The 21636-nt window shown below is 34.5% G+C and overlaps 1 protein-coding gene across 1 annotated transcript in view; it reads left to right on the top strand.

Annotated features, from left to right (window-relative positions):
• Window positions 1–17471, top strand: part of Exoc5 (exocyst complex component 5) — a 72628-nt gene extending 55157 nt beyond the window's left edge. Inside the window, 3 exon segments of the mRNA XM_004871087.3 lie at window positions 12612–12720; window positions 12920–13135; window positions 13736–17471. Of these exon segments, the coding sequence (XP_004871144.2) occupies window positions 12612–12720; window positions 12920–13135; window positions 13736–13924 (514 nt within the window). The 3' untranslated portion in view covers window positions 13925–17471.
• Window positions 17472–21636: the final 4165 nt, after the last annotated feature.

Genomic DNA, 21636 nt, shown 5'->3' with positions numbered 1-21636 from the left:
TATTAGAATATTTGCCCATATTAGAATGTTATTTTTATTTTTATTATTTTATTATCATATTTTTTATTTCTGAAAGTCACTGGGTTTAGATATACTTTTAAATTTAGCCTTTTTTGTAAGCCCTCTCCTATGTACTCACATACTACAAAGTACTTAAAAATGGTATATAACATAAAGGGCTATCTTTTATTTAGAATTTTTAGGCTTATTTATTTAATTTACTTTTTATTTTCTTAGCACATGTTTGCAGTTCACGCAGTTTACAGTCATCTTGAGGAGTGGGTACATACACACAGTACAGCTTCTTTTTTTTTTTAATCCCGTTCCCCTTCCTTCTCCCTTGCTCCCTCCGCCTCTGATTTCCCCTGTCCCATTTTTTCATTCTTGTTGATGTTATTAGTCCTAGCTCAATTTATGGCATATGTTTACATTGATTGAGGTTACTTTGTTCCTAAACATGTCATAGCTTTATTCTTTTTATTTTCCCTTGTCTTTCTCCTCACTCTTCATACTTTTTCCCTTGGACCACTTCCCTATTGCAAGAAAGCCGTCTCTGTGTCCCCCTTCCATTTATTCTTATTTTTCTCTTTGTACTTTTCCTCACTCAAATGAGAGATACCATACAATATTTAAGCTTGTGTGCTGGTTTATTTCACCCAACATTATATTTTCCAAGTACATCTATTTTCCTATAAATGCCTCAAATCTGTCATTCTTTATAGCAGAGTAGTATTCCATTATATAGAGCTACTACCTTTTTTTATCCAATCATCTGTTGATAGGTATACAGGCTGTTTCCAGGATTCAGCTATTACGAGTTGTGCCGCCATAAACATTGGTATGCGTGTATTACTGTAGTATAATTCTTAAGCTCTGGGGAAGATGCCTACCAGGGGGATCACTAGTTCATACAGAATTTCTAATTTTAGTTCTTTGAGAAATCTCCATACCAATTTCCATAATGGTTGTACTAGTTTACATTCCCATCAATAAGGAAGAAGGGTTCCCTTTTCACTACAGCCTCACCAGCATTTGTTATTGCTTGATTTCTCAATGATTGCCATTCTTTCTGGAGTAAGATTCTTACTCCATTGTTTTGTTTTGCATTTCTTTAATGGCCAGATATGTTGAGCATTTTTTCATATATTTGTTGACCACATCTTTCTCTGTGAAGTATTTGTTTATTTCTCTTGCCTGTTTCTTTACCAAATCTTTTAATTTTAGGTGGTGTAATGTTTTTGAGTTCTTTGTATGTTCTAGATACTAGTTCTCTGTCTGAGTAGCTGGAAATTTTTTTCTCCATTCTGTAGTTTGTCTCGTCTCTCTATTGATTGATTCTTTTCCTGTGCTGAACCTATTTAGTCTGATATAATCCCATTTGTTGATTCTTGCTGTTATTTCTTGTGCATTTGAAGTTCTGTTTAGAAAATCCTTTTCTACACCTATGTCTTCAAGTGTTTTACCTATTTTATCTTTTAGTAAGTTTAATGTTTCTGTTTTAATGTTTAGAAGTTTGATCAGTTTTGATTTAATATAGTATATGGTGAGAGATAAGGATCCATTTTCAATATTCTGCACACAGATAACCAGTTTTCCCAGCATCTCTTGTTGAATAGGCTATTGTTATTGCTTGTAGCTAGATATCTCCCCAAAGCCTCATGTGGTCATAGGTGGGGCTTCTTGGAGGTGCCTGGATCTGGGGTGTGTGATACTGAGATCAAGGATGTGATATTGGGATTGATTCATGGTACGATGCTAGGATTAAGGCTGCCCTAGCCTGGGTGTGAGTGCTCCCTACCATAAGGGTGGTTAGCCTGGATAGGATATAATGGACAGATTGAGGGTTGGTGCTTATTCCTTTCTGGTTCTTCGCTGCTTTGCTGCCTTCTGCCTGCCAAGAACTATTTCTCCTCTGCCATGCCCCTCTGCCATGTCACCCTGCCTTGGAGTCAGCCAACTGTGAACTGAAACCTCTACAAACTGAGCTAAATAAACCTTTCCTCCTTTAACTTTGGCTGTTGGGTATTTTGTCTCAGCAACAAGTAAAGTAAATAAGACAGCTATCTTTTCTCCAACATACGCTTTTGCCCTCTTTGTCAAAGATTAAATAGCTGAAATTTCTGGGGAAATTTCTATATCCTTAATTCTGTCCCAGTGATCCATGTATTTGTTTTTGTTCCAGTCCTATGCCATTTTTGTCACTATTGCTTTGTAGTATAGCTTGAAGTCAGGTATTGCAATGCCTCCTACTTTGCTCCTGTTGCCCAAAATTAGTTTTGCTGTTCTGGGTCTCTTCTGGTTCCATATGAATTATAGGATTGTTTTCTCTAGATCTATAAAGTATGCTGTTGGTATTTTGATTGAGACTGCATCGAATCTGTGTAATAGTTTGGGGAACGTGGCCATTTTGACAATATTGATTCTGCCTCTCCAGGAACAGGGGCCATCTTTCCATTTTCTGATGTCCTTTTCAATCTCCTTCTTCAGAATACTGTAGTTTTCTTTGTAGAGGTCTTTCACTTCCTTGGTTAGGTTAATTCCTAGGTATTTCATTTTTATTGAAGCGACTGTGAATGGTATTATTTTCTTAATTTCCTTCTCATCCCATTTGTTGTTGGTGTACACAGATGCTAATTTTGTGTGTGTTGATCTTGTATCCTGATACACTGCTAAAGTTTGTTATTAATTCTGAGTTTTTTGGTGGAGTTCTTTGGCTCTTCTATGTAGAGCATCATGTCATCTGCAAATAATGATAATTTGAATTCTTCCTTTCCTATATGTGTCCCTCTTCTTTCTCTTTCCTAATTACTCTGGCTAATGTTTCAAGTACTATATTTAATAGAAGAGATGAGAATGGACAGCTTTGTCTCATTCCTGATTTTAGGGGGAATGCTTTTAGTTTGTCCTATTTAGTCATACATATAGCTTTTATCATATTCAGGTATAGTCTTTCTATACCTGTTTTCTTCAGGGTTTTTATCATCAGAAGTGTTGGATTTTATCAGAAGGCTTTTCTGCATCTATTGAAATGATCATATGGTTTTTGACCTTCTGTTTATGTGATGTATTACATTTATTGACTTAGGTATGTTGAACTATCCTCGTGTCTCTGGGATGAAATTATCCTCGTGTACTTGATCATAATGTGTGGTCTTTTTGATAACGCGCTGCATTCTATTTGCTAATACCTTGTTGAGGATATTTGCGTCTATGTCATTAAGGAGATTGGCCTATAGTTTTCTTCTTTTCTTGGATCTTTTTCTGGTTTGGGGATCAGGGTAAAACTGGCTTTTATAAATGAGTTTAGGAACACTCCATACCTTCAATTTCTTTGGAGAGCTTGAGGATTATTGGTGATATAACATCCTTAAAGGTTTTGTAGAGTTCAGCAGTGTATCCATCAGATCCTCGACTTTTTGTAGTTGGTAGATTCTTTATTACTATGTCAAGTTCATAATTTTTAATCCATGAATACCTTTTTTGGTTAGGTGAATTTCTTGAGTGTGACAGATTGTTGGATTTTGTTTTTTGGTACAGTCTGCCAGACTGTGTCTTTTGATTGGAAAATTGAAGCTGTTAACATTGAGAGATATTACTGAGATGTGTTGGTTATTTACTATAATTGCCTTCTTTATCTGTTGGTATATCTTTGTTTTTCTTTTCCTGATGTTTTGTGTTGCTCTTTATCCATTGACCTCACTCACTAGTTTCCTCTGTGTTTTTAGCGATGTCCGATTTGTTGTTTCTGTCGAGAGCTGGTTTAGCACTCTTGTCTTCTGAACTGGTCTTTTTCAAGGAAATACCTTATTTCTCCATTTATTTTGAAGGATACCTTTGCTGGGTAAGTTAATTTGGGTTGGAAGTTATTTGCTCTTAGGGCTTTGTATACTTCACTCCAAGCTCTTCTGGGCCTTAGGGTTTGTGCTACAAGTCTGTTGTGATTCTAATTGGTTTACCTTTATGCATGATTTTTGTTTTTCTCTGACTGCTTTTAAAATTCTGATTTTTTGCTGGATATCTGGTAATTTAATAAGGATATGCCTTGGTGAACTTTTTTCATCTGAATTGTTGATGTGTTTTATAAGCTCTTTTCTTATGTTTGTTCTCTTTTCTTACATTTGGGAAATTTTCTTCCATGATTTCAGTAAGCACAGTGAATCCATCTGTGCTATCTTCTAGTTTTTCTGTAACTCCAGTTAGCCTTAGACTGGTTTTCTTCTTGTCACTTAGTAGCTGCTGGATAGTCTACTTTCGTTCTCTTATTGTCTTTTTGGCTTCTTTGACCTCTTTATTGTACTTTACTATTTTGTTTTCAATATCAGACACTTTCTTCACATTGGTCATTTCTGCAGTATATGAATTCTATACAGTTTTTTTATTTCTGACATCTTTTTGAGGATTCCATATCCTTGTTGAATCAGTCATTCAAATTTTGTATATTTTGGTTAGGTTGTCTTAATTTTTTTTACCTGTTTCCTCGAAATTCACTGTGGGCATATTGAAAGTGCTGTGAACTTTTTCTGTGAACATTTTCTGTTTGAATTCATCTGTTTTCTTCATCCCTTAACTATTTCTGCTACCTGGTATTTGTTTTCTTCTCCCTTTGTGACCCTTTGCTCTGTCTTGGGAGAGATGCGGGGGGTGTCAGAGATCTTCTATTTCCTTGCTTCCCTATTATGTTTGTTTTTTAAAATTATATATGGCCCTCTCTTTTTTTGGGAGGGGGGTTACAGCAGGTTGGGGACTAGAGAATTGAGGAGAGTTTGTGGCTTAGATGGAGATTTTTAGTAGGATATTGCCTCCCTGTGAATAATTTTCAGTTTTATATGTCCAGTGCTAGTATTTACTCCTTCTGCTCTTTACTTCAAGTGATTTCGACTCTGACCCTATGTTTTGCTGAAAGAATTGCTTCTGGTTATTAACAGTATCCAGAGATGCAATCTTAACAATACTTCTATATTATAGTCCTTGTAGTTCTGCTTCCCTGCTCTGTCTGTTCTCTGTGGCAGTGTATTATCTATGGTTGCTCTGCAGTAAGGCAGGTGCGGTGGGGTTGGGGGGAGAGAATAGGAGATGGCTGGATGAGGAGTGTTAGACACTGGGGGGTTGCAGGGTGCGTAGTGGTAGAGGAGAAGAAAAGGTTGATGTGGGGTCTGATTTTATTGGAGTACTTTGAGTTGAAGAGTTTATATTGAGAGTTTTCAGAGGATATTTTGTGGGGGCAAGGGTGAGATATGGGAAGAAGGGGGTTTACTTTGTGGTTGAGGAAAGCTGTGTGGTTGTCAGAACTTGCTGACAGAGAAGAGAATAAGTTAGGTAAAATATGGAAGAGCCAAAGGCTTAGGATGGAGAGGCTGAAGGAATAATACTCGAGAAGATAGGAGTAGTGACTGTGAGGGGGCTAAGTGTGAGTATGAAGGAGGAGTTTATGTGTGTGGAAAAAGAATAAAGAAATATATTAATAATATTGTCTTGCAGGTTTGAGGTAAAGAAACTGGATAGGGAGCTGAGATGAGGGAGACATCCTAGATGCCTGTTCAATCAGAGCCCATGAAAGAACAAATATACAAACATAACAAGGTAATAAACACAGGAAACCATAAAAGAATATAACATAACTCCACACTACTAAATAAATCAAGAAACATACAAAAAGTCAAACCTATAAGGTGAACACAAATTAAATATTCCAATGAGACATTACATATGTGATTCCCAGGTAGCTTCTTTGCCAAAGAGTCTGAGTGCTCACACCCCATTAACTCCTCTGATCCTTCCACTGCAATCATGAAGTTAACTCAGACCCAGGAGTTCTTTCTGCCAGGTTGCAGTCATTCTTGCAGAGTCTGATGCAGTCCAAGTTCTTGGGTTAGGACCTCTTGCTCTTCTGGGTGTGATGGTGGATTTAGCAGATGGGTTGACTGGAACTAAATTGTCCTGAGTGAGGATTATTCCTGTGCAGTCAAATCAGCTACAGCAGTAACCGGCTAATCAGTTACAGTGGTATCTATCAGGGCTGGTTGAGAAATAACACACCATAAGACCCTGTTTTGGGCCTCTCTTTAGCCTAAAGAAGAAATCCATGGTTATAGTGTAAGTGTCATAACAACCCAAGTCGACCCACAGTTACTGTGCACTAAATGTGATGGCTGTGTCTCCTGTAACGGTGAAAAACAGCATTCAGTAATAATTCTATAGAATCAGTTATCTAAAGCCCAGGAGTTGTAGTCTGAGTAAGGCCAGTGTCAGGGAGAGAAGAGAACAAAGACAAAAAAAGAAGGATTTTTTTCCTCCCCTCCTTGCTCCCCTTTCTTAAGTCCTCTGTTCTCCGGTATGGGAAGGAGGAAATAGGAGAGAGGCAAAGGATCCTAGTGATGGTAAGGTTGTGTTATGTATTTAGAAGAGGGTAACGGGGAAACCTGGGTACAAAATTGGTAATGAGAAATGGGGATGAGGAAGATTCTCTGACCGATATAAATATTAGAGAAAAGGTTAAAGGGAGACAAGTGAAAAGGGGGAGAGGAAAGAAAAAAATAGAAAATGAAGAAGACATAGGAGAAAGAAGTCAGGCAAAGAGATACGGATAAAAGTAGGAGGGATATAAAGACACAAGGGAGAGTTCCCTTACCCTCTATAAACTATATTGGGAGAAAAAAAGGCAAGAGGAAGAGAAGCACCTACATAGGCATGTTCATAAAAGAAAAAAGGGTAAAATAATGGAATAAAAATGTAGAGAAAAATGTGTCAAAAGAGGAAAACAACGATTTACAAAGTAAAACAAAAAATGAAAAAATAATTCAATCAAATAAAGAATTGTAAAAGAAAATTTTGTACTGTTTTGGATGTGTGGCTCTTTTCCTCAGCCTAGAGTTAAGGAGCAGAGCTGCAGCCACAGCATGTCTCTGTTCATGCAGGAAGTCTGAAGAACAGTGCTGAATATAGAGATTTGTTTACTGTGAGAACACAACACCAGTGTGAGCTTCCAGCTCTGTGTAACTCGTCCTGAGCCTGGCCTCTGAGCACAGGAGCCTGGCCTGCGTTCATCAGCCCCTGCCTCTCTGTGGGAGTACCCCCACTCTGTTCTCCAACTGCCTGTTCCCCCTTGACTGTCTCTCCCTCACCCACCCTGGGAACTGGGCAGTGTGAAACAACCAAGGGGCTGCTCTGGGACCCAGGTTCAAACACTCATTCCTTCCGTACAGTGGTGTTCCTACCAGCTCCTGCCCTGGGACTGGAGCTGCAGGCACTTGTACTGAAGTCACTCACCATCTGTTGACTGTGGAAGGCCGTTCTGGAAGCATTGTCCTGCACTCTCCCTGCTGATTCCAATGCAGATAATTCTCTTGGTCCTGATGTATTTTCTGGTTCTCTGTGGGCAAAGAAGTTGTTAGTTTCACTTTGTCTTCCAGCTGGCTGCTAGGCAGCTACTGTGTGGTCTCTCCTCCATGGTGTGATCTATTCCTTCTGTATCACTCAGTCGTATTTTCTCCTTTGTAAGTTACCTTGTGGTTCCCAGGTAACCTCCACTCACTTCAGTTCTTCTCCCAGCAACTATTTTCCAGACTCTAGATACTTTGTCTGGAGAAGCTGAGTTGCTTGCACTCACTGCTCCACCATTTTGGGAAAATTATCAAATATTTAAAATAAATGTATTAGTTCTCTACATGTAACTTCTGTTGAGCGTAGAAAACTCTTACGTTTACTGAGGAAAATTATCTGTTCATTTTTATGGCAGTAGATCTTGATGGACTATGTATTTATTTATATTACCAGTTACCAAGCATTTACTGTATGCTAGAACAATGCAAAGGACCTTTACTCGTATTATTTCATGCATTAGGTAGGAATGACTGTTTCCATTTTACACACAAGGAAACAGAGACCTAAATTAAAATGATTTGCTCGAGATCATAGTAGAGCTGGAGTTCGAACTCTAAAGCCCATGCTACTAAAGTTTGGGTATGTATGTATTTTTAAATGTAATTCTTTATCCTCTGTTCAAGGAAGCATATTTGAATACAAGTTTTTGACAAAGCTGTTTAAAAAGATAACCTGGAATCTAATTTGTGAAATTGTAATTATTTTTACTTTAATAGTAAAGAGAAATGACTTGTAACTAACCTCTCAATCTTTACACTAAGATTGAGAACTACTATATGATATGTGATAACAAAAGGGAAAAAAATGAAAAAAGAAGAAAACTGGAAAAAACAGGGTTTTATAGAATTCATTATTCACTAGTTTACTGAAGAATAGGTTTAAAAATATCCTAAAAACTAGCCTTGCTTTTGTCTTTTCCAGCTTCATTAAGGTATAATTGGACCAAATTTGTTTATATTAAAGGTGTATGACATGTTTTGATATATTTACACTTTGTGAAATGATTACTACAATAAAACTCAATTTCCATCACCACAGTTAATCATTCTTTTCTTGTGACACATGAGATCTAGCCTCTTAGAAAACTTAAAGTATAAATATAGTATTATCAGTTATAGTATACATTAGATTTCTAGAACTTACTCAGCCTGCATAATTGAAATTTGTCCCCTTTAACCAACATCTGTTTCCCTGTTTTCTCTACCACCACCCCCAGCTGTTGGCAACCACCATTATACTCTGCTTCTATGAATTTTATTTTTCACATTTCATATATGAGATTATATAATTTTGCCTTTCTGCATCTAGCTTATTTTGCTTAGTGTAATGTACTTCAAGTTCATCCATGTTCTCAAATGGCAGGATTTCCTTCTTTTTAAAGGCTCGATAATACTATTATATGAATATACCACATTTTATCCTTTCATTCTTCACTGGACATTGAACTTGTTTGCACATCTGAGCTATTGCAAATAATGCTACAGTGATCCTGAAAGATCAAATACCTCTTCAGGATACTAATTTCATTTCTGTTGGATATGTACCCAGTACTTGGTTTGCTAGATTGAATAATAGTTCTATTTTTAATTTTTTGAGGAACTTCTATACTGTTTTCCATGATGGCTATATCAATTTACATTCCCATCATGGTGTATAAGAGTTTCCTTTTCTCCGTGTCTTAGGTAACATTTATCATCCTTTTAGGCTATTAATCCTTCCTGGCATGTGTGAAGTGATATCTCATTGTTTTTTATTTACATTAACCTGATGACTTGTGATGTTGCGTATCTTTTCATATACCTGTTGGCCATCTGTATGTCTTCTTTTAATAAATATCCTTTCTTTCCTAAAATTGTGTTAGTTTTTTTGCCACTGAATTTGCCTTTCTTATATATTCTGGATCTGAATCCCTTATGTATGGTTTACAAATACTTTCAGTTCTTCTGTAGGTTGTCTCTTCATGTTGTTGGTAATTTTCTGTTCTGAGCAGTAACTCTTTAGTTTAATGCACTCTTACTTGTATATTTTTGCTATTGTGCCCATGCTACTTCGGTCATTCCAAAGAATCAATGTCCAGAAGTTTTTTCCTTATGTGTGCTTCTAGTAGTTTTACAGTTTAACAACTCATGTTAAAGTCTTTAATCCATTTTGAGTTGATGTTGTCTATTTGGTGTGAGATAAAAGTCCAGTTTTATTCTTTTCTGTGTGGACTACCAATTTTCACAGCACCACTTAACAAAGACTGTTTTCTCTGTTGTATGTCCTTGGCATCCTGATCAGTTGATTGTAAATGCATGGATTTATTTCTGGACTTTATGTTCCGTTCTCTTCGTCTGTGTGTGTCTTTTTATGCAAGTGAAGCCAGGATGTTCTTGCTCAAGGTTGCCTCGGGTATTCAGGATTTTTTGTGGTTTCATATGAGTTTTTGGATTTTTTCCATTTCTATGAAAAATGCTGTTGGAATTATGATAGAGAATACACTAAATCTGAATCTCATTTGGATAGATGAACATTTTAACAGTATTCTTCCAATTCATGAACAGGGTTGTGTTTCCATTTATTTCTTTAAATTTTTTCAGCAATGCCTTGTAGTTTTCAATGTATAAGTCTTTTGCCTCCTTGGTAAAGTTAATTCCTAAGTATTTTATTCTTTTTGATGCTATTGTAAATTAGATTGTTTTCTTAATTTCTTTTTTGGACAGTATATTGCTAAAACTGATTTTTGTATCTTGATTTTGTGTCTTAAAACTTTACTGAATTCATTTATTAGTTCTAACAGTTTTTTTAAAGTCTATTAGAGTTTCCTCTATATAAGATCATGTCATCTGCAGGGACAACTTTACTTCTCCCTTTCTAATTTATATGATTTTTCTTACTTTTTCTTGCTTAATTGCTCTGGCTGGACTTTCACTGCTATGGTGAATAGAAGTGGTTAATAGCGGGCATTCTTGTCTTGTTTCTTGGAGAAAATTTTGTTAGCTGTGGACTTACAATATGGCCTGTGTTGAGGCATATTTCTTTATATATAATTCATTAAGAATTTTCATCATGAAAGGATGTTGAATTTTGCCATATACTTTTTCTGTATCTCTTCTAATAATTATATGATGTTTATCTTTCATTCTGTTAATTTGGTTTATCATACTTAATGTTTTGCATATGTTGAGAAACCCTTGCATCACAGGCATAAATCAATCTTGGTCATGATATGTGATCCTTTTAAAGTGCTGTTAAATTCAGTTTGCTGTTTTTTTCATTTGTTTTAACATTTAAATTTATCAGGGATATTGGCCTATAATTTTCTTTTCCTGTAGTATCACTTTCTGCTTTGGAATCATGGCAAAACTGGCTTCATAAAATGAGTTTGGAAGTGCTCCCCCTTTCCCATTTTTTTGGGAAGAATCTGAGAAGGCTAGGTGTTAATTCTTCAAGTGCTTGATAGTATTCACCAGTGAAACCACAGAGTCCTGTGCTTTTTCTTTTTGGGAGGTTTTTGATTATGAATTTAACCTCCTTTCTCATTACTAATTTATTCAGATTTTCTTCATCATTTAATTTTAGTAGGTTGTTTGTTTCTAGGTACCCATTTCTTCTGGTTATCCAGTTTCTTCTGCTTTTTAGTCAGGACTAGATGAGGTAATACATAAGTAGAACTTCATTTAATATCATTATAATGTTTATGTATACATTATATACAATGTTATTTATTTCCAAGAAGTATATATTTTCCTAATCTAAATCCCTCATATCAGTTTATTTCTTCTCGTTTTGCCTTAGAATCTGAAAATCACTTTTGGGATGGAGGTTGGGGGGAGGGGTAGACATAGATGTTAAGCTTTCAAAAGTATAAGAAAATATTTTTCCTAGATATCTTATTGTAAATGAGATAATTTTTTCATCTTCCCAAATAAGCCTTAATCTGGAAGTCTTTGCATTAGTTATCACCTTAAAGGTGCAGGAGTCTGTGGAAGTCTCTTTAGTATGACTTTGAGCACAGGCTCAACATTCACTTGCATTGGTGCTGATGTATCCATCCATTAGATCAGAACACCTTTGCCTTTGAAGTTTATCTCTTTCCTTTCTTGTTGCTGTCATCTTAGTCTTTTATGTCAGGACCCTGCACTTATTGAGAATTTTGGCATCTGTCTCACCATTTTTCTTTTAATCTTAAGTTAGGTTCCTTCCTTGCCTATGAGTAAACTATTCATTTTCTTTTTTTGGGTACTAGGGATCAAACTCGGGTCCTTGGGCTTGCGAGGCAGGTGGTGGAACCACTGAGCTAAATCCCCAGCCCTATTCATTTTCTTGGTAATCTCCACTTACCTATCTCTTCCTGGGCTCCACTGTACCTTGTTATCATTAATAATAAAACCTTGAACCTGAATATCCTACTGTGTATCTACAACCTCTTATTTCTTTCAATTCTCCATGTACCTGTTTTCTAACCTTAACAAGATCTCTGTCCTTTAATTTCTTTATCATGTCAATCTTTTATCTTTTTCCTAACTTTACTTCATTCATTCCTGTGCTTAAATCACTCAGTCACTTAGTTCATCTCTTAATTATTACATTGTATTTACCCTAAAATCCATTGCCATCAGCCATAATAACTAGCTGTCTTAGAGACTGTAAATTCTGGATTAGTTTGATCTGTTTTATTGCCATAATTGAAGTGGCTGCTCATTATTAGAGAAAATGCATAACTCATATATGTGCCATTACAAATACATGCCCTCATTTCTCATCTAGATCTTTAGTAGCACTTCATCCTCCTTATTGTCCTTAGACTTGGGAAACATGTTCCTTGCACCCACTTTTCTAAATCTTGTCCATTTTTCTTAAGCCCACTATCTTCCCACCTTTCTAAACATTCTCTCTGTCTAGTTTTGCCTTTGTTATTAGTTATTTATTAGTTATTCGTTATTTGTTATTAATTCTTAATTAGTTATTGTTATTAGTTATTTGTTATTCTTAGTTATGAAGGAAATAAATTAGTGATAGACTTTGAGATCTTTAAGATTTCCAAATACTGACCAAAGAATTTGGTTTGAAACAAAAAGCTATGAGCTTTGTGATATCAAGACCTACAATTTTCTAAAACCCGAAGTTTACAAATAGCAAGATGGTTTTATAGGGATATGAAATTAAATTTTAATTTAGTATAAATGTAATTAATAGTAAATACTGAATAAATTAAATGAATCAGATATCTTGTATTCTCAATTTTCTAGGACATTAAATTGTATGATTGGACAGATGAAGCATATCTTGGCTGCAGAACAAAAGAAAACAGATTTTAAGCCAGAAGATGAAAACAATGTTTTAATTCAGTATACTAATGTAAGTAAAACTATTTATTTTGCTAATAATTTGATAAATGTATCTGCTTTGTTAATACTTTTAACATTTTCACCAGTATATCTTGCTATGTCCTAAATTTTTGCTATTATACTTAGAGATTAATGAGAAATTACATATATTTTGTCTTTAGCTAAACTGATACAGATATCATATAATAAGTGTAGAAAAACTTTTTTAGGCCTGTGTAAAAGTCTGCGCTTATGTAAGAAAGCAAGTGGAGAAGATCAAAAATTCCATGGATGGGAAAAATGTGGATACAGTTTTGATGGAACTTGGAGTTCGTTTTCATCGACTTATTTATGAGCATCTTCAACAATATTCTTACAGTTGTATGGGTGGCATGTTAGCAATTTGTGATGTAGCTGAGTATAGGAAGTGTGCCAAAGACTTCAAGGTATGTATATACAAACAGCAAACTTAAAAATAGAATTATAAGTTAGACCATTAAAAGTCTGTTTTGACTTGTAATGATTATTAAAATGTCTGTAACTTGTTACTCTAATGAGATGTGTCTAATAACATCCTACCTGAAAAACTGCTTCAGTCATATTTTCAGTATTAACACATTTTTTCTTTGTGCTTTCTTTTAGACAAGGTTATATTTTAGTTGCACAGTCTAAATGGCCTTATTGATAGCCATAGCTAGTGCTGTATATGTCACACATTAGGATAGTAATATTCTTTCTTCATGTATGTCTCTCTGAAATCATTTTTCACGGAAGGCTTAAATTAATGATAACTAGTTCTAGTCTATCAAAATATAGTTATGAGAAAATTGACATAATACGAATCTTTTCAAAAGATTATACAGTTTTTGTAACTATTGAAATCTTTGAAGTTTAATTCTTCAGCTTTCAAAAAATTTAATATATTGAACTCCTTCCATACTAATAAGTCCTGACTGGCAGTGTGTAAGACAAATTTGCAAAAATAATTATAAAATGGGAAGTTAATTTTGTTTCAGTGTTTTGTTCTTCTTCTTCTCTCCATTCAGATTCCAATGGTATTACACCTTTTTGATACTCTGCATGCACTTTGCAACCTTCTTGTAGTTGCTCCAGATAATTTAAAGCAAGTCTGCTCAGGAGAACAACTTGCTAATCTGGACAAGAACATACTTCACTCCTTCGTACAACTTCGTGCTGACTATAGATCTGCCCGCCTTGCTCGACACTTCAGCTGAGGTTAAATTGACAAAGCAAATGTGTTATATTTCAGCAGCAGGTCTCGGTTGATAGAAAGCACAGGAGATTCCTTATGACACAGCCAACATTTTATGAAAAAAATGACTGTTTGAAAGAAAACAGCAGCCATACTTAACCCTTGAGGTTTTATTTGAAATTTGGATGCCACTAGCTGTATTTACTTTTTTTCCTGCTAAGTTGAATTTTAATTCCATTCTTGAATTTATACATTGAAAATTCTGTAAAACTACATATCACTGTTTTTCATTCTGGAAAATGTTGCTGTCAGAAGGCAAATGAAATTTTACCAGTGTTTTGGTTCTAGTTTTTTAATGTATTCCATCTGGAAATTTTACCATCCCATTTTGCATTAATAGGTAAAATACAACAAAACTACATTTATTATTCATCAATTTTTAATGACCTTTTCAGTACAGGTAATTGTTAATTAAATTATTACAGGTTTTCCTAAGGAATATGTTGACCCTTTCAGAGGTTAACAAGTGTAATTTCTGTAGTTTTGTTGATTAGAATTTTTTCTGAAATACAATTCCAAGAAAATCTTACAGACTAAACTAAAATGATGAAATGTTTTATGTGGCCATCAGGAGTGAATCAGAATACATCTGCTTTCTGGGTAAAACTTAAAGTTTACTATTTCTTATTTGGTAAGTAGATTTTAAGCCAATTCTAGTAAGAAATTAATAAAACTACCTTATTTTTTGTTTCACTTAAGATAAGGTAGAAGACCTTAACTAAAGAACTGTATTTATTCTTTACTTTAATATTTTAATAAAGGAAGTAAAGAAGTGAGGGATAGTCTGAGTGGTGCATATAAATAAATGTTTAGGAACAAAGCAGTTCTTTAAGATTTTTATCTTTTTGCTAAACTTGAGTAAGATGTGATAGCTAAACCTGCAGGTAATCTACTCTTAGTGGAACTGGGAATTGTTAGGTGGTGTTATATATTCTAAGTTTGAACATAAGCTTTGCAAAGACTGGTCATTTACTTTCAGATCTGTAGTTTCTTTCATTATCCTTTTTTCAAGGCGTTTCTAAAGTTATTCCTACTTGAATATGGTTAATTGAATTGGCTTAATATGGTGACATAGTAAATTACTTACAAAATTTTAAACATGAAATAAAAATTTTAAAAGGCCGTTACTTTATAAATCTTATAAATTTGCTCCTTAAGAATACATTCTAAGTTAAATGTAATGTTTCAGTTTCATTGTGTTGTTCATAGTCTTCTAGGAACCAGACAAACTTTTTAATGTTCACTTCTTGACAACTTTTTCTGAAATATAGGCTTTTTGGCCTAATTTGGGAAAACTACTATTTCTCAGAACCTGATTCTAAATGGTTATCAGTTTTACCAAACCTTCCACATCCAGAGCTAACTACTGTTTAAATTACCATTAACTGAATTTTTTCATTTTCTGTTTAGCCCAGTGTTATCAAGGTATGCAAGGGAAATGAAGTATGCCAACTTTTGTCAAAGCATTTTAGGACACTGTGGCAGCTTTAGAAGACTTTCCAGATTTGTATTCTTAGCCAAGGGAGAGGCAGAAACAGGTTTTGGATACAAGAAAAAGTCATAATGCTGTACTGTTGCCATTTTAGAAAGCTCTTATGTGAATTCAAATTATACCTCTGTTACTTAAAGCCAACAGTTTTAAGGCAGTAGTTTTACTGGCCATTTGAACTCTTTGTACAGTGTCAATTTGTAAAAAAAGAAAAAACAAAACAAAAAACTCAAATAAAACTTGAGATGACACTTAAAACATCCAAATCAGAGAAGCGCTTCAGATTATTTTGTTTGGATTAATTTTTTAAATGTAAAGCATATACTTGTTGCTTAGATATTTTGTTAATTATTTCTCCCATGCTTGAGTTCTGTGCAATATTTTCCATCGTGTCCATAGACAGGACAGTGACAAAACTCGTAAATGAATACATAATTTAAAAGGGTTTACATTAATGCTCAATAAGCAAATTCCCCACAGTTGGTTTTTTTAAAATTTTACTGTATATTTCGAGGATATCCATAGTGAATTTTACAAATTTTTTATTTAGAATTTTGAGATACTCCTTATTTTTCATAGCATAGGCCTTCTCACTTCATTTTTTTTAGCAAAAAAGTACTGATTGTATAATCAAGATTAGAAATTTAACCTAAAAAAGTCTTCTTTAAGAAGAAAAAAGATGTGTGAGCCAATATGCATTTCTTGTATTCTGATCTTAAAGTGTTTTCATATACCGCCATCACAAAATGTGGCCCAAAATTTATAACTCAAAAGAGTTGATCAATAAGAATTTTTTTATATGCATGTGGTAAAATTTTAAGTAGCAATAATGGAGCTTACGAGCTTTTACCAACATTTAAATGAGGGGAACTTTTTGCAGTATTCTGCAGTTCCGCATGAGTTATACACAGTATTTAATCTATTGAAATTTAAAATATGCTGTAAACAGCAGATTGCTTTTCTAAAACTTCCATATATTATGTGAAATGCAGTTTAAGAAGAAAGTCTGACCTCTGTAAGTTAAGTTCTTACAAAGGACAATTAGCCAGAGTCAATGAAGAGTCCCTATGAAGAATTGTTAATCACTGGATGATCATCTGACTATTCCAAGACAATGTTTGATCTCATTTTGAGGAGGACCATCATTAGTGCAAGTCTTTAGGATCTCCTTTGTTGTTAAAAAAAAAAAAAAAAAAAAAATCTCTTGGGCCGGGGATTTAGCTCAGTGGTTCTGCTGCCTTCCTCTCAAGCACAAGGTCCCGAATTCGATTCCCAGTACCCCCAAAAAAGATCTGCTAAAGTACGTAAATTTAAAGTAGGTTAAATTAAAATTTTAGGCAGGTTCATTTATGTTATGTATTAGGCCATTTTCTTTCCTTTCACTTCTAAATATTTCACTTTCTGAATACTGAAGCCCTTCTGGCTCAGAGTGAAATAACTTAATTATCAGCAATAGATTGATTCCAAGTGGAGAACTTATTGTTTCCTTAAAATGGCTCTTTCTCATCTGTGATGGTGAATATTTATAAGTATCCAGGTAGAGCGATATTGGTTCCTGAAATGCCACAAAATCCTTTAAGTAGTCATGTTTATAATTTAGTGGCTAAAGCATTCTTGAACTGTTTGTGGGGAGACAGCAAGAATCACTCAGCATAATGTTTTGATGACCAAAAAGGCTCACACCTGGGAGATTAACTTGTCTTTAATGCAAAAATACTCTGCCACATATTCCTTATTGATTTCTTAGAAGTATGACATGTTTTCCAGAACCATACTGAATTTTCCTGATTTCTGATGGAGAATTTGACATACCAAGCAGTCTATTCTTTCATCCCATTATTTTAAATATATTCAGCTTCTGTACAGCTTGTCTCTGCTTGAGAAAGCTTACCCTGTGATACACGTATGTACTTTGGAAGAAAAGAGCAGTCCATGTGTTAAACAAAATAATTGTATGTGAAGTAAACAAAGCCAGCAATTTAAAAAATTTCAGTGCCTAATAAAGATAATTATAGCTACATTTGTTTGACTTAAGTCCCATGCACTATGCTAAGTTCTTTACATATTATTTGATTCCAAAGCAGCCCTAGGATTTGGGTACCGTTATTTCCATTTGATAGGTGAAAAACCTAAGACACAAACAGGAAAGTAGACCTGTCAAGGTGTATAGCTGATAAAAAGCTCAGGTCTAAAATCTTAGTCTTTCTCATTCACTCTTATGTTCCATTTATTATTTTCTTTATGTAACATTAAATAGGTTCTTTACTTTGTTTTATGTATTCAATGTGTGGCCATACTTTTTTGACTTGGTTTTAAAATTATGTAAGTAGTCAGGAAATTTTAATTCACGTTTGTACCTAGTAGAAATATGTCCATCACAAAGTTCTCCTTAGTAAGTTTTATAGAATTATGGTACTTTTTCTTAATAATTTTCACATTAAAAAGAGTCAGAATATTTTGTACCATATTTTGTAACATGGGACAAAATGACAATGCTATTTTATAAGGTCTGAGGAAATCATTATTTCCACATTCAAACACAGACTACTTTAAATGTCGTAAGCTTGTTAATTCTGTTAGCTGTTTAGTGCATTGATGTTTTTAAAGTGGCTAATACTACATTAAAAATGTAGGGCAAAAAGTAGTATATTGTCAATCTCAGGTCATTTTTATATAATCAGAATTATAAGTCAAAAATTGCCTTAACTATTACCTTTTATTCCTACCACTGATCAATCATTTCTCTGCAAATTTCATGGGGAAACAGCCGTAAAGTGTTTGAAAGAAAACTTACACAATAGAGAATAAGAATTTTAATTTATGAATTGGAGCAACTAGGCTGATAACCCTGGGCTTAACAAAATTTATATTTGTAAACTAAAGCCCTATATATTTTATCAATGTTATTTAATAGGTACCAGTAAACTTCAGTTCTTAAGATTGAATATCTTTTTGGGGGTGGGGGAAGAAAGTAAACACACTTGCTCATTTTCTAAGTGGCTTAGAAGGTTGCAGTCTGGCTCACCATACAAAGCCAATTTAAATAGGAATATATCGTACTCCAAATAGCAAACAACCTCTGAGGAAAGTCATTTATTCAGAAGGCACAAATTTATGCTAGACAGCAGTGATGCATTACAAATATATAATTATTTGCACTAATATTTGAGCAGGTGGAATGGATTAGAACATGGTCAACATTATGCTGCTGATAACATGTATTTTTTATATTAATATGTACTGTGCAACATGTATTAAAATTGTCAATAATTCATTTCAGCCAAGATACTAATATTTATATTACTGCGTTTAAGAGACAGTATCCAACTGAACCACTTTTAATTTAAAAGTGGGAAAATGAATTAAATTTACTTTCAAAAAATCACTTAACTTACTTTATAATCAGTGAAAGGTCAGTAAAACATAGAATTATCATTGCCTGGTGACTTAATAGGAAGAAATTTGGAGGATTAAGAGTGGTAGGAATGGGGAATGAGAAAGTTATATTTCATTTACAGCTCAGATGAATGTCTTCCTTTGTTTTCAACATTGACAATGTTAAATGAAGCAAATGTCCCTTCTTGCATATCTTTACATTAATAAACTCAATGAAGAGTGGACAGATGTCAATTCAAAGGAATTAATTTCCAGTGGTGGACTTTTAAAATTTTGAGATTGCACTCTGAGAGGTGGGAAACTTACCCAATGACCCTGTGCTTACCCAGGATTTTACTCTACTGTCAGTAACCTTGGTTCCTCTGGGCTTTTGTTGTGGCCGTTCTATCAGAGGTGCAGATTTTTGCTATACTAAATGGAATCTGTACAGTTTTGACTTAAGGAAAACTATGAAACTACCTCTAAATATATTGCTTGCAAATATCGCGTATTATTTCATGGCTAACATAGGGGATTCTCATGAAATTATATTGAAATATAATACATTGTAAGAAATAGTACTAAGTGCCTATTACGATTCTCCAACAGATTGTATTTTCAATTTTTACCACCAGGGGGAAAAGTTATTTTTATAGTAATATCTACATTCTTGTTTCATTTCAAAAATAGAATTCCTGTAACTTTTCTCTATTGACTAATACCTATGAATATGTCACTGTCATAAGAGTGCATGCGTGCATGCGTGCGTACATGCGTGTGTGTGTGTGATTCTGAAAATCATGCATGAGAAAAATTCTGGAAGAATTGACACAAAATATGTACGTGTGCAGTGGACACAGGAATTGGACCAAGTTCACCAGAATTATGATTGTGTTTTTAGAGTTATATACATTAAACTCTTTTATCAGCTCTTTAAGAATAAAGAAAAACTTTTGAAACAATCTTAGACTTACAGAAGGATTGTAAATACTGTTTGAATGAAATTTTTCCCCATTGGGAGTAAGTTGCTGCCATGATGCAACCATACTTTTGTATTTCCAAAAAGAAAGTCTTACGTATGACTATAGCACAACCATTGAGTTTAGAAAGTTATATTGCTGTCTTTATGTAATCCTCCGACCTCACTCAAGTCTTACATGTTGTCCTGATAATGTCCTAATAGGTTACAACTGAACATTGGGTATTGCTTTGGGTTGTAGTGTCTTGAAATCTTTCATTCTGGAACAGTTCCTCAGTGTGTTTTAGACCTTTGGGAGCATTGTCGCTTTTGCACATTTTAGGCAAGTAATTTTGCCCCTACATTTGGATTTGTTTCTTCACAATTAGGTTCCAGTTGTGCTCCTTGGCAGTAATTGCGCAAGCTATTCTGTGTTCATCCTGTCAGGTAGTGCAGTTTAATCTGCCCCATTTCTAATGGTGTTCATTTCGAACACTTGTTTAATGTATTGGGCTGCTCGGTGTAAGGCAACTATTTTTCCCTTTTTAAGTATTTTGTGGGGAGGTACTCTAAAACTATATATCCTGTTCCTAATCAGAATTTTAATTTATTAACAAAAGTATGGATTCATAACTTTCTACTCAAGGGATTATAATGTTACTGAATCTCAAATTGTCACAAATATGATCAGTGGGAGCCTCTTTAGGTTGGCTTCTATGTTCTTTTAACAGGTATGCACTATTTTTAAGGCACTGTCTTACCTTCACCACAACAGGATTTTCTAAATTCATTTTGTACTTGCCCCAGCTTTGAAATCAGCCATCCTTCCACCTTTTACTGGAAATTGGTAATTAGGAGACAAGATTTGTGCATGAGATGAGTTCCTTATGATTCAGGTGTTACTGCATCTACTTCAGTGGATAGTGCTTGGGAGTTTTATGTGTGTTCACGTGTACATATTTTGAATACATGCACACATTCCCTCCCCATGTGATCTCCTTCTTAACTCACATGAGTTTCAGTACTTCAGCTTCTCCCTCCTCTGCTTAGATGCAGGCATTCTCATTGCACTCCTCTACTGAAGTTTTGGCTTTAGAACCAAGTTGGGGAATAAGAATGATTGTTACAAAGATCATGCAAAGATTTAAAATTTAAATGAATTGCTCATACGTCATCATTTAGAACCAATAATATTTTGGTAGGGTTTTTTGTTTGTTTTTATTTTGTTTTTGGTTTATTCTAGTGAGCGAATTATTAGTAAAGCTGGATTGAGGAGTGTCATGCCAAAGATACAGAAGTTAAGTTTTGAAGAAAAATTGAAGTGCATTCCATATGTTTTTCTATATCTCCTTGCAATTGTAATTATTATTTAATGCTAGAGTACATGAGCGAAATTTATGTGAATGGAAATCTGACCATGAAGTACTGAATACCAATAGGATATTTTTGCTAATAAAGTTAAAAGGAAAAAATGATCCTACATTGTTATTTTTGTAGGCCTTTTATCAAAACGCATATTAAGGTAGACCTCATATGGGAAAGGAATCTATATCCATTTGGATTTCATACATATTGAGATAAGCTTCATGTGAAGTAGGAGTCAAACTGAGGCACAGAGAGATTTAAGTACTTGGCCAGAATTACCGTAAAATTCAAACTCATATCCTCTGGCTTCTAGAGCCAGTGTTTTCAACAATCTTTGTTCTGTTGCCTCTGGGGAGATTTCACAAAGGAGGTTACATATTATATGGACTTCAGCAAGGCAAGTAGCATTTCACAGAGTTGGGCAGGGCCAGAAGTGACTCAGCCTTGCCAAGCTGTGTGGAGCTCCAAGACCTTGCTCATCGAAGGG

The sequence above is a fragment of the Heterocephalus glaber genome, unplaced genomic scaffold (assembly GCF_053883595.1).
Source record: "Heterocephalus glaber isolate CG9 unplaced genomic scaffold, H.glaber_assembly_v1.0 deba00001118, whole genome shotgun sequence".
Lineage (NCBI taxonomy): Eukaryota > Metazoa > Chordata > Mammalia > Rodentia > Bathyergidae > Heterocephalus > Heterocephalus glaber.
This window is presented reverse-complemented; position numbering and strand designations above follow the sequence as displayed.